Below are 14464 nucleotides of genomic sequence, written 5' to 3' on the forward strand. Positions count from 1 at the left end.
TTGCTCTGAACTTTTTACAATACTGAACCCTCCATACATGTTTTCCTAACAGCCCCCTTCCCCGTTGTTGTTATCACCCCCACCACAGTGTCTATGCCACACCAGACCTGTTACAGGGCTTGTCAACCAACTTTTTTCAAGTTAATTAAATCACTGTCATCTATTAGTTGCTAGTGGGAAAGTAGAATACTGTTTGTGTTGGTTGTTCCTTAGTTATGTTAATTATATTTCTGTACACAATTTCATCTGCATATGATAATGTAATCAGGCACCTGACCTGGTGCGGTATGTATTCAGAGTGAGTTTGTTCAATAAATGTTCCAGATTTTATACAAGCTATTCTTGGCTAGTTTTGTATAGGGGGGAGGGGCTAGAATATCTGATATTTATGTTCAAGACCGAATGAAGCGGTATTCTGACGGAAGCACACAAACATAGTGTGGGTCGCGGTTCCATTGCAATAATAAAAAATAAATAAAAAAAATCAGGGGATATCTGTTACCATTTAATACCAAATGAAAGCCCAATGCGTCCTAAAAAAAATAAAAAATAACATGTATAGGGTGGAAAGGTGCGGATAACTATGTTTTCTAACCTGACATACACCCCTTAATTTTTTTTATCATCAACAGAGGCATATTATTTGATGTTGTAATTAGTTGGTATATGTATATATATATATACATATATATATATATATATATATATATATATATATATATATATATATATAAATAGATAGATATATATACATATATCTATATATATATATATATATATATACACCCCTAAATAAAATTATTTTAGTGTACAATTTATCAAAATTTCTTTTTTTTGGTAGGGGAGGAAGGAGGGGAGGGTAGGAAGGGAAAAGGGAAGAAAAGGAAAGGAAAAAAGGGGGGGGGGAAGAAAAGGAAGGAGAAAGGAAAGGGGAAGGAAAGGGAAAGGGAGGAGAAGGAGAAAAGAAAAGGAAAAGAGGGAAGGAAAAGGAAAAGAAAAGGGGAAGGAAGGGGAAAAGAGGGAAGGGGAAAAAAAGAAAGACAGGAAGGGGAAGGAAAAGAAAGGGGGAAAAGGAAGGGCAGAAGGGGAAAGAAAGGAAAAAAAAAAAAAAGATGGGAAAAAAAAAAGTAGGAAAGGGAAAAGGAAAAGGGGAAATGATAAGAAAAATAGTTGAAGGGTAAAGCCCCGTACACACGTACCGAATGTCGGCCGAACGATCGGCCGTCTTTTGTCCAGGGCTGTCCTGTCGGCTGAAAACTGCAAAAGACTGCACATGAGTTTTGTCGGCCAACAACAGCCGACTGCAGAAGTGATGTCATGTGATGGTTAGCTTTCCGTGTGTTTTTTCTTTTCTGAGCATGCCCAGTCTTGCTAATCGGCTGTTTGTCGGCCGAATTCTGTACTGACTGGCGAACAATCGGCCGTTTTGGTGTTGGCCAACAAAAATTTTAATGCCTGCACACCCGATTCTGTTCGGCCGAAAAGTCAGAGTCGGTTGTCGGAAGCATCATACTAACAAGCCGACAATCGGCCGATCGTTCGGCGGCCGAATATTTATGGCCGACAATCGTTACGTGTGTACGGGGCTTAAAGCGGAGTTCCGGGCACAAAAACGATAATTTTTTTTTGTGCCCCTCCGCTAGGTAGACCTCACCTGAAAAGGAATTGGATAGTTATTTTTTTTTTTTTGGTTTACTTACCTTGTAATTGAAGATCGAAGATACCTCAGAGTACTTCCTCCCTCGGAGCCGCGGCTCCCCCCGTCACTTCCTGTCTAGCTATGATTCCTGGGAGCTGAACGTCATAGCTCCCAGGAATCAATGCGACGGCACCGGCCCCAATCGTCATTTCCGGGCGACGCCGCTGTGGAGGAATGCGGCGCCGCCCCGGAAGTGACGAGAGGGGCCGGTGCAGGCGCATTCTGGGACAAGAAGACGCGGAAGAAGACACAGAAGAGGATCGCGCCGGATTCAGCTGCCCACAACAGAGATGGCAACGCTGTGGAAGAAATTTTCTAAGTAAGTATTTCTTCTAAAAGGTAAGTGCGAACCGGGACAGATCAGAGGCTAGCCATTGTGGAATGTACTAGCCCTGACTGTCCCGGGGGTATGTTTGTTAAAAAATGACTTCTGTGCCCGGAACTCCGCTTTAAGACTCATGCTGGAGACACCAAAATGTCACGGTTTTGTGTAAATTGATGTTTTTGTTTTATAATGTCATATTTTTTATTTGTTATGTATGTAAAGAAATGTAATAACAATTTTTTAAACACCAATGTGTCCTAAAAAATAAAAATGCAGTATAATCCCCCTGGATACACAAGTAGTTGTGATGATATGTACAGTTTTATGAACACATGTCAAAGTTGCAAAATTGGGCTTAGGCATTGGTATTTGTTTTACTCTTATATGGGAAAGGGTTAATGTACGTCTTTTCTTTAGTCCATCTATTTCTTCTCTTCCTCAAACCATAATTTCATCCAGCAGACAACACACTGTATATAGTGTAATGTGTTCTAGCCAAATGATAGTGTGTAAAAAAATGTGCGCCTCCAACCCAAGTGCTCGTCTTCAGTGCAAACCACTTCCTCCTCCAGTCATCCGCTCTCACCCCATATTTTCAGGTATTATATACTCTCCACCAAATATTTTCCACCAACATCCTCGTTCACTGATGATTTGACCAAAAAAAAAAAAACAATCTTCCAGTTCCAGCGTGAGGTTTTACGTTCCCTGCGTTTCGTTGGGTTGACTTTCCTTTAAAAAAACTCAACCCAACGAATCATGTCAGAAAGTGAAGTCTGAGCGAGAGAACATCACCAGCGCACCACGGATCTCCAGAACAGGTCCAAAGCTTCATTCAGCGATCACATCATTGTAATAGAAAGGAGCCTCGTAGGACCCCTTCATCAGGCTTATGACCCAATGTTTTTCGCAGCTTTTTAGGATCTCTTTATTAGGGATGTGACCCAATGTTTCAGAGCCTCGCAGACTCCTTAATCAGGCATGTGATCCGATGTATTAGGGTCTTGCAGGACATCTTTATCTGCCATGTGACCAACGTTTCGGAGCTTTGCAGGATTCCTTCATCAGGCATGTGACCAATGTTTCAGAGCCTCGCAGGACCCCTTCATCAGACATGTGACTCAATGTATAAGGGCCTTGCAGGACCCCTTTATCAGGCAAGTGACCAGTGTTTCAAAGCCTTGCAGGACCCCTTTATCAGGCATGTGACCAATGTTTCGAAGCCTTGCAGGACCCATTCATCAGTCATGTGACCCGTTTTGGAGCCTTGCAGGACCCCTTCATTAGGCATGTGACCAATATTTCCGAAATGCTGAGCCTTGCAGGATCCCATCTTTAGGCATGTGACCAATGTTTCCGAAATGCTAAGCCTTGCAGGATCCCTTCTTTGGGCATGTGACCAATGTTTTGGAGACTCGCAGGACCCCCTGTAAGCAGGTGTAGTCTGCTTGCCCTTCTTCAGTGGCACTATAGTTGTAAAGGAAGTCAGGAAGAACACGGTTCCTCTATGGTTTCCTAGTCCACTGGGGAAACATCCAATTGTATGCCTCATGTGACTCCGGCAACCATCTTGGTTCAGGCAGAGCCTATTTAAGACCCTGGATCCCAGGTTTGGTGCACATTTGCGAGTTGGTAGTAGGGACAGGTACCCTGCCAGGTAGGGACAGAACTAGCGCCAGGGAAAAGTTACTGATGAGAACGAAAAGCATAGGGCTCACAATTTCTCTGGACACCTGCCTGTTGGGCACAAGACAGCCAGGCCACATTCTTCCCCCTCTCTACAGATACTGTTAGTTCGGCTACACTCTGCTCTGTCTACACGCTGTTGGAACTCTGAATTTCCCCTGGTTGGGCTGCCTTTCCACCAGGTTATTTGTGAACTGTTTTTGCATTATTTCAATGCAAGTTCTTTCATTGCACTGGGACTGAGTGTATTATTCTGCCGCACGTCACTGCACCCCACCTATCCCCCTAATCAGGCATGTGACCAACATTTCAGGAGCCTCCTAGAACCCCTTTATATGGCAGGTGACATCAGACACACGCCATAACTGGAAGTGACACCAGACGCTCGCCAGAACCAGAAGTACCGGTGTGGCCATCTTGGAATTGGGCTTTACCTGGCTTTATGTAAGCATATAGATGAGAAAATAATTTTTTTATTGCTTGAGTTACTACACTATGGTCCTTCTTTGGAACTCTTTACAAGGCTCTACTTTGGCTCCTGCTGCTGTCAATCAAAAGGTGTGACAAAGGAGAGGGAGGCGGGGCCGAGTCACACTCTCTTTGTGAAAGGACGCAGCGGCCACATGGGTGCCCCAATGGAAAGCGGCTTATCGTGGGGGGTACCTAGTGAAGAGGCGGAGCCAGGAACACCAGCAGAGGACCCCAGAAGAGGAGGATCAGGGGTGCTCTGTGCAATATCATTACACAGAGAAGGTGTGTAAGTATAAAATATTTGTTATTTTTATTTAAAAAATCGAAGGTTTACAATCACTTTAGGATCAGTGGGCTCTGGAGTCTGGTGGGCCGCACTATATTTCAGGGGGGTTTGCATGCACTTTATGGATGGTCATCACATGGGAATTATGTTTTGCACATTGAAATGTGAGAATATATTTATGAAAAACTGTTACTGTTTGAAGGAGGCACACTACCATGGCAATTTTTGTTTTTTTTGGTCAAATCATCGGTGAGCAAGGATGTTGGTGGAAAGTATATAATATACAGTGAATCCGGAAAGTATTCACAGCGCTTCACTTTTTCCACATTTTGTTATGTTACAGCCTTATTCCAAAATGGATTACATTGATTATTTTTCTCAACATTCTACAAACAATCCCCCATAATGACAACAGAAAAAGAAAAAATTCCCCTGGGTGCGGGACTTTTTAGGCAAAAGACCATCAGAACAATAAAGGTGTATGCACGAATGTAAAAATATAAATGTGTAAAAAATTATTATAAATGACATACAATAAGAGATGATAATAACAATACAATTGGCATGCGGTATAGATAAATCATTGAGGAAAACTAAGGGGCGAAAGCATATGTAATCTCCCGAATTCAGACCTGATGCGTTTCAGGTGAAACCCTTTGTCCAAAGATCAGTTGGAGTACACTTCGCTCGCCAGGTTTCCAGATGCTTGTGACCACATATACAAGGAGCTGCCACAGTTCAAATGAGCCATGAAATCCCCGAATCCCCGAATTTTCCACTTCTTAATAAGTGATTGAACAGTACTGACTGTCATAATTAAGGCTTTAGATATCTTTTTATATTCTTTTCCATCTTTAAAAAAAGTTTAATTACCTTGTTACACGGGTCTTTTGACAGTTCTTTTATGTTCCTCTGCTTATTTCCTGTATGCTGATATTAAATTAGAAACAAAAAAATATGGAAAACGCTGCTAGTAAACATTTACAGTACCTGGTTTTTCTGTGCTTTTACCTGCAAGTTGGCAGCGCAATAAGGAGGCGCACTGATAGGGGGAAGGGCGAAAAAAATCCCCAGAAAAATATAAAGGGGGAAGGGATTATGGAGCCAGCGAGAGTAGAAACAAGTGGAAATTATTTTGCAACTTCTTGGTTGAGTATTGTTACGCTCAAGCCCTCAATGGCCTATTCCGCAAGGATCCCACAAGGCAAGTGGCAAGGATTTCTGAGATTCACATACGGTTCCTGGTTATGGTGTTGAAGTCGTAGGAAAAGTAATCATGGAAGGTGTTCTACCTCCACGAAATATGAGAACCTGAGCTTGAAAGGAGGGTCACGAAGGGTGAGAAGACTGGTCGCTGTAATATCTGTGCGCTCTTCCCCCGGTGCGTGAAACAACATGAAATAAGACTATTTGAAATCTTTGCAAATTTTATAAAAATAAAAAGCTAAAAAATCCCATGTATATAAGTATTCACAGCGTTTGCCATGACACTCAAAATTGAGCTCAGGTGCATACTGATTCCACTGGTCATCCCTGAGATGTTTCTACAACTTGATTGGATTTGCCCTGTGGTAAACTCAGTTGATTGGACATGATATGGAAAGGCACACACCTGTCTATATAGGGTCCTACCGTTAACAGGGCTTTTTAGAGCTAAAACCAAGCCATGAAGTCCAAGGAATTGTCTGTAGAGGGTTGTCTGAGACAGTTTGTCTGAGACAGTTTTGTATGGAGTCACAGATCTGGGGAAGGGTACAGAAACATTTCTGCAGCATTTAAGGTCCAATTGAGCACAGTGGCCTCCATCACCTGTAAATGGGAGAAGTTTAGAACCCCCAGGACTCTTGCTAGAGTGGGCTGCCTGGGCCAAACTAAGGGGAGAAGGGCATCAGGGAGGTGACCAAGAACCTGATGGTCACTCTGACAGAGCTCAAGCATTTCTCTGTGGAGAGAACCTTCCAGAAGAACAACCATCTCTGCAGCACTCCATTAATCAGGCCTGTATAGTAGAGTGGCCAGATGGAAGACACTCCTTAGTAAAAGGCACATGGCAGCCTGTCTGGAGTTTGCCAAAAGGCACCTGAAGAACTCTTAGACCATGAGAAACAAAATTCTCTGGTCTGCTAAAACATGGATTGAACTTTTTGGCCTAAATAGCAAGCATCATGTCTGGAGGAAACCTGGCCAATACCATCCCGACAGTGAAGCATGGTGGTGGCAGCATTGTGCTGTGGGGATGTTTTTCAGTGGCAGGAACTGGGAGACTAGTCAGGATTGAGGGAAAGATGAATGCAGCAATGTACAGAGACATCCTTGACGAAAACCTGCTCCAGAGCACTCTGGACCTCAAATTGAGTTGAAGGTTCATCTTCTAACAGGACAACGACCCTAAGCACATAGCCAGGATAACAAAGGAGTACAGGACATTTCTGTGAATGTCCTTATGTGGCTCAACCAGAGCCCAGACTTGAACCTGATTGAATATCTCTGGAGAGATCTAAAAATGGAGTGGCCTAGCCAGTCTCCAGACCTTAATCCCATAGAAAATTTATGGAGGGAGCTGCCACTTCGAGTTGCCAAGCGACAGCCAAGAAACCTTAAGGATTTAGAGAAAATCTGTAAAGAAGAGTGGACTAAAATCTCTCCTGAGATGTGTGCAAACCTGGCCACCAACTACAAGAAACGTCTGACCTCTGTGCTTCCCAACAAGGGTTTCTCCACCAAATACGAAGTCATGTTTAGCTTGGGGATCAAATACTTATTTTTACTCACTGAACTGCAACTCCATTTGTAACAATTGTACTGTGTGCTTTCTTTCTGGATTTTTGGTTCATATTCTGTCTCTATCATTTAAAATACACCTATGATAAAAATTATAGACCCTTCAATTCTTTGTAAGTGGGCAAACTTACCAAATGTGCAAGGGACAAAATCATTATTTTCCCCACTTAATATATATATATATATATATATATTTTTTTTTTTTTATTTATTATTATTTTTTTTTTTTTTTCATATTGCTTTTGGGTTGGACAAAACTATGGTTTTAGGTAGAGAAAAAAAAGATGGGATAAAAGGACACACATTGAAGATGACCTCATTATATATACTTTGATGATATACAGTTGTGCTCAAAAGTTTGCCTCCCCTGGCAGAAATGGTGAAATGTTGGCATTGATATTGAAAATCTGACTGATCGTACCAAAAAATCTGTCTTTTATTTTCGGATAGCGATGATATGAAGCCATTTATTATCACAGAGTTGTTTGGCTCCTTTATAAATCCTTATGATAACAGAAATCCCCAAAATGGCCCCGATGAAAAGTTTCCCTCCCCCCTGGAATGTTTGGCCTTGGTACAGACACACAAGGTTACACACACAGGTTACAAACTTACAATGGCAATTAAAGGTTCATTTCCCACATCCATGGCTTTTTAAATTGCAATTAGGGTCTGTGTATAAATAGTCAATGAGTTTGTTAGCTCTCATGTGGATGCACTGAGCAGACTAGATACTGAGCATTGGGGAGCAGAAAAGAACTGTAACAAGACCTGCATAACAAGGTCATGGAACCTTATAAAGATTGAAAAAGATATCCAAAGCCTTGAACATGACAGTCGGTAGTGCTTAATCACTTATTAAGAAGTTGAAAATTCAAGGATCTCTTGATCCCAAGTCAAGGTCAGGTAAGACAAGTAAGACTGCAGTAGACTGCCAGAAAAAATGTTCATGTAACCTCAGTAGAAATACAGGCTGAAAAAAGACAGTGTGGTTGTTTCAAAGAGCACAATAAGACCATGTTTGAAAAAAATGAGCTGCATGGTCGAGCTGGCAGAAACAAGCCTTTATGCCACAAAAAAGCCCGGTGAGGCGTGTCAAAGCTTTATCGGCTTATTGTAACTTGGCTTTTTTGTGGCATTGGCGCAGTAAAGGCTTCTTTCTAGCAACTCCACAATGAAGCTCATTTCTGTTTAAGTATTTCTTTATTGTGCTCCAACCACACCATCTTTTTCCAGAGCAGCCTGTATTTCTCCTGAGGTTACCTGTGGGGTTTTTCTTTCTATCCCGAACAATTCCTCTGTGTGTGGCTGAAATCTTTCTTTGTCTACTTGCCCTTGGCTTGGCATCAAGGGATCCCCGAATTTTCCACTTCTTAATAAGTGATTAAACAGTACTGACTGTCCTATTTAAGGCTTTAGATATGTTTTTATATTCTTTTCCATCTTTAAAAAAGTTTAATAACCTTGTTACACGGGTCTTTTGACAGTTCTTTTATGTTCCTCTGCTTATTTTCATGTATGCTGATATTAAGTTAGAAAAAAATATATATGAAAAACGCTGCTAGTAAACATTTACAGTACCTGGTTTTTCTTTGCTTTTACCTCCAAGTTAGTGGCAGGTTCTTTTTATAGCTGAACTCCAGGCAGATATAACAGAAACAAACTAAAGCAGCTCTGTATTCACCAATATATTATTATTAGTATTGTTATTATTATTATTTATTTTTCTTTTTTTATTATAGGTATTGCAGTCAGTGTAAGTACCCGAATCAGCCTATTGCAATCCCCTGTACAGCAAAGCTCAGACTGGGAGGCAATTAGGTGTGCTGTAGAGCTCATGTACAAACAAAGATCATGCTGCTAGGAGGAGAGAGCAAAGTGACATAGATATGAGAATTAGAAATGAAAGGCTGCATTCATTTGTGTCTGTCTAGAGTTCAGCTTTAACGATTCAGAGAGCCCATCCCATGTCATCCTTTATCTAACCTGTAATTCCCTGTAGTGGAGGAGATTTCTAGCTCTATGAACTGCCTGTGATAGTTGTGGGAGCGGTTTATGTAGGGACATGGAGAAGTGGGGCACTCATGACCCTAGAGGCTGTCAGAGGTATTTGCCTAAACTCTTCTGACGATCGCTAGGGAAGGAACCTATGCACCTAGGCTCCTTCACTACCGGGGACCTCCATCACCTATGCCAAGTCACCTCCCCTTCCTGAGTGACTGGCTGCTATATTGCACCTAAGACACTTAAACTGCAGTCTCTGGCAATGGCAACACAACCCCTCAAGGGTTGACTTAACCGGTTGCTAAGACACTGCTGGGACATCTTCCCTTCACACTGCCTTGGCCTCTGATGTCTCCATGTTATTTGATACGCCGTGCATGCACCCCTTTATATATAACCTCAAAAGACTTCAGACCAGGCAGAACTTTGTTGATTGCACTGCCATTTTATGTGAAGCTGTAACGGTTAAACTGCCATGATGGCAGTGCCATCAACATACAGTACTTCTGCCTGGTCTGAAGTAATTTGAGGTCACATACATAGTGGTGCATGTATGACCTATCGCACTCCATCCATTACAGCGTCACATCACAAGGCGGCCTCATTAACCTAGTTCAACATTCAATTCAATAAATCTCTTTAGTTTCTGGTGCCTCCTGTTACCCCATGCTAGCTCATACCTCTCAATGCAGAAAGTCTACAAAGTCCATAATGTCCATGTCCTAGAAACCCCAACCCACCAAGAGGAGAACAATTGAGCAAAGTTCTCCCGTCTAATTTCCATTCATGGAGCGAGCGCCAACCAACCCACAAAGCTGCTCTTCCCTTGTATTTATCTTCTTCTATCTTCCGTTAAAATGGGAGGCATAGTTAACTCACAGAAAGTCTACAAAGTCCATAATGTCCATGTCCTAGAAACCCCAACCCACCAAGAGGAGAACAATTGGGCAAAGTTCTCCCGTCTAATTTCCATTCATGGAGCGAGCGCCAATCAACCCACAAAGCTGCTCTTCCCTTGTATTTATCTTCTTCTATCTTCCGGTAAAATGGGAGGCATAGTTAACTCACAGAAAGTCTACAAAGTCCATAATGTCCATGTCCTAGAAACCCCAACCCACCAAGAGGAGAACAATTGGGCAAGGTTCTCCCGTCTAATTTCCATTCATGGAGCGAGCACCAACCAACCAACAAAGCTGCTCTTCCCTTGTATTTATCTTCTTCTATCTCCCGGTAAAATGTGAGGCATAGTTAACTCACAGAAAGTCTAGAAAGTCCATAATGTCCAAGTCCTAGAAACCCCAACCCACCAAGAGGAGAACAATTGGGCAAAGTTCTCCCGTCTAATTTCCATTCATGGAGCGAGCTCCAACCAACCCACAAAGCTGCTCTTACCTTGTATTTATCTTCTTCTATCTCCCGGTAAAATGGGAGGCATAGTTAACTCACAGAAAGTCTACAAAGTCCATAATGTCCATGTCCTAGAAACCCCAACCCACCAAGAGGAGAACAATTGGGCAAAGTTCTCCGGTCTAATTTCCATTCATAGAGGGAGCGCCAATCAACCCACAAAGCTGCTCTTCCCTTGTATTTATCTTCTTCTATCTCCCGGTAAAATGGGAGGCATAGTTAACTCACAGAAAGTCTACAAAGTCCATAATGTCCATGTCCTAGAAACCCCAACCCACCAAGAGGAGAACAATTGGGCAAAGTTCTCCTGTCTAATTTCCATTCATGGAGCGAGCACCAACCAACCCACAAAGCTGCTCTTCCCTTGTATTTATCTTCTTCTATCTCCTGGTAAAATGGGAGGCATAGTTAACTCACAGTAAAACACATTTTAAAAAAATAATTTAGGCACCTGCCTACATATCGAAGTGTTTCTCCTAATTGGTGATGGTGGTGACCCCATGTTTGGTTTTCAGGAGTGGCTCCAGCATTTGGCGCTGGTCTTCGTGCTGTGCTTGGTGATGGGTCTAGGAGCTTTACCAAGGCAGGGTGCATACACGCCAGCCGAAGTCCTGGGGCGTTTGGATGAATTCAGCAGCAAAGGTTTTAAAGTTGGCTACATCCCTACAACCCCGGCCATCCGGGACATAATGCAGAGGGTCAAAAGAAGCCCCATCATCCCAGGTAAGATCAGCTATGAGCCGAGCATGGTGCTCCTCCCCACTGAATGAGGAGTGTATGGGGGTCACCAAAGGGCCTGACTGCTTTATAAATTCTTTTAGTTCCCATTCAAGTGTTATCTGTGTGTACAAAGCTGGGGTACCCCGAGAATTACCCCCGATAATAAATAAATGAAAATGACAAAAGTCCTGAATTCCTCCTTCAGAAATATCGGTGGAGAAATTTCCAAATACTTCTGCCCTACTGAACACAGTTGAGGAGCGCCTTACTGCTGGTGTGGAATTTGAGAATGAGTTTACGTATTTTATTAGTTATCCTCTACACATCATCTGGAGCCCCAATGACTACCTTGCTGATAGAGGTAAGAGAGCAGATAGCCAATTTTTAGCAGTGCCATAGAGGTCTCTTTTCTTATATCCAAAGCCCTTTCACTGCCTTAGAACATCGGCACACTGCAACATTCACACTACCACTTCCTTTTTTTCTTTTTGCATTTGAATGAAAGTCTATTGCAGCCTTTCCTAACCACTTTACCCCAGAGGAACCCGTAAAATGATTTTCATGTCTTGGGAAACCCCTACTAAACCAATTTGTGGTTGGTCAATGGGAAAAACATACATTCATGATCATTGGAAAGAATGTTTCTTCCATTGGTGGTCTGTAGGGAAAATGGCTCTTACATTCGTGCACTTTGGGTGATTGGAGAGGAGCGCTGTCAGAATGTCTGCAATTTTTTGGGACATCAGGAACTCTTCTCCAATCACCCAAGTGATCTCTTCGGTAACACCCCTATTTTCATTATAATAAACGTAGCAGGCCTAGACCCCAATGGAGCCTATGACCTACCATCTATAATTGGGATACAACCCATTGCAAGCAATTCCCTTTTATTTTCACTTGATACTTTACATTGGTGGTCTTTGGGAAGAAAGTTTCCTCCACTGTGGGTCAGTGGGTAGAATGTTCCTTACATTGGTGGTCTTTGGGAAGAAAGTTCCCTCCACTGTGCGTCAGTGGGAAGAATGTTCCTTACATCGGGGGTCAGTGGGAAGAATGCTCCTTACATTGGTGGTCAGTGAGAAGAATGTCCCTTACATTGGTGATTAGTGGGAAGAATGCTCCTTACATTGGGGGTCAGTGGGAAGAATGTCCCTTACATTGGCGGTCAGTGAGAAGAAGGTCCCTTACATTGGTGCTCAGTGGGAAGAATGCTCCTTACATTGGTGGTCAGTGGGAAGAATGCTCCTTACATTGGGGGTTAGTGGGAAGAATGTCCCTTACATTGGTGGTCAGAAGGAAGAATGCCCCTTACACTGGTGGTCAATGCGAAGAATGTTCTTTACATTGGTGGTCGGTAGGAAGAATGCCCCTTACATCGGTGATTAGTGGGAAGAATGTCCCTTACATTGGGGGTTAGTAGGAAGAATGATCCTTACATTGGCAGTCAGTGGGAAGAATGCTCCTTACATTGGGGGTTAGTAGGAAGAATGATCCTTACATTGGTGGTCAATGGGAAGAATGCCCCTTACATTGGTGGTCAATGGGAAGAATGTTCCTTACATTGGTGATCAGAGGGAAGAACGTCCTTTACATTGGTGATCAGTGGGAAGAATGCTCCTTACATTGGTGGTCAGTGGGAAGAATGCCCCTTACATTGGCGGTCAGTGGGAAGAATGTCCCTTACATCGGTGGTCAGTGGGAAGAATGCTCCTTACATTGGTGATCAGTGGGAAGAATGTTACTTACATTGGTGATCAGTGGGAAGAATGTCCCTTACATTGGTGAATAGTGGGAAGAATGCTCCTTACATCGATGGTCAGTGGGAAGAATGCCCCTTACATTTGTGGTCAGTGGGAAGAATGTCCCTTACATTGGCGGTCAGTGGGAAGAATGCTCCTTACATTGGTGGTCAGTGGTAAGAATGCTCCTTACATTGGTGATCAGTGGGAAGAATGCTCCTTACATTGGTGGTCAGTGGTAAGAATGTTCCTTACATTGGTGGTCAGTGGGAAGAATGTTCCTTACATCGGTGGTCAGTGGGAAGAATGTCCCTTACATTGGTGGTCAGTGGGAAGAATGTCCCTTACATTGGTGATCAGTGGGAAGAATGCTCCTTACATCAGTGGTCAGTGAGGAGAATTGCCCTTACATCGGTGGTCAGTAGGAAGGCTATTCTTCTCTGGGTTTTTTGAAAAGGAAACATGCAGGAAAACAAAGAATGGAAATAATGAGACGTTTGAAATACTATACTCAGGGTTTTCTTTCATTTTTTTTTTGGCGGTACAAAGGTGTGTCACCTGGGAATAAGTTTGGAATCCTCGGTTCATGGTGTTCTTTTTATCTTTGCTCTCCTTGTGTGGTTTTTCAGGTTACTGTGAAAATTCAGAAAGCAGCTGCCGCCCCCTGTTGTACTGGAAAGCGGGGTTCCTCTCTCTACAAGCCAGCATTGACTCCGCCATTGTTGAGGTGAGCAAAATGCCATTACTGTCCCATCACTACTCATTATATAGGCACCTGTCTGACCAATGGGGCCAAAAAGAGCCTGGGGGGGGGGGGGGGGGTGAATTGAAAATCCAATTGATGGTTGAGAGATGGGAGTTTTGTTATCCAATTTACCCCTCAGAATCTTTCCAGTTCTGTTTGTTCAGAATAGGCTTTCATCTGCATTTTCAAGCCCTGATGAAGGGGGAGGATTTTGTGTCCCTGAAACGTGTTGACTATATACTGAAGGAAACTTCAAATGAGAATCCTTTCTGGGCTTTATACAACTGGTTTGGCACTTTGCTCTTCATAAAATTTTTGTTGTTCTTTGTGTCTCTGGAGATTCACCCACTTTAATTTGCAGAGCCTATTTGTCCTGTGAAACTGCATGTACATTTGTTCTGTGCGAATGGTGGCAAAAAACCCCAAATATTACTAGGTTATTTTCACCGCAGGTAGAAAGTTCTTTGTTTGAATGTAAGAAAATACCTCATTATGGCCAATAGATGGAGCTGATGGTCATAGTTATTAAGAATTTATTTCTATGATTGTGAAACACTATATACAGTGCATCCAGAAAGTATTTATTCACAGCGCTTCACTT

The 14464-nt window shown here is 42.7% G+C and overlaps 1 protein-coding gene across 1 annotated transcript in view; it reads left to right on the forward strand.

Annotated features, from left to right (window-relative positions):
• LOC309567503 (ABC-type organic anion transporter ABCA8-like) overlaps positions 1-14464 on the forward strand; it is a 182005-nt gene that overhangs the window by 25346 nt on the left and 142195 nt on the right. The window contains exons 3-5 of the mRNA XM_082272888.1: positions 11175-11382; positions 11585-11740; positions 13748-13845. Of these exons, the coding sequence (XP_082129014.1) occupies positions 11175-11382; positions 11585-11740; positions 13748-13845 (462 nt within the window). The remainder of the gene's footprint in view (positions 1-11174; positions 11383-11584; positions 11741-13747; positions 13846-14464) is intronic.

This window comes from Pelophylax lessonae (assembly GCF_965119305.1).
Source record: "Pelophylax lessonae genome assembly, chromosome: 11".
NCBI lineage: Eukaryota > Metazoa > Chordata > Amphibia > Anura > Ranidae > Pelophylax > Pelophylax lessonae.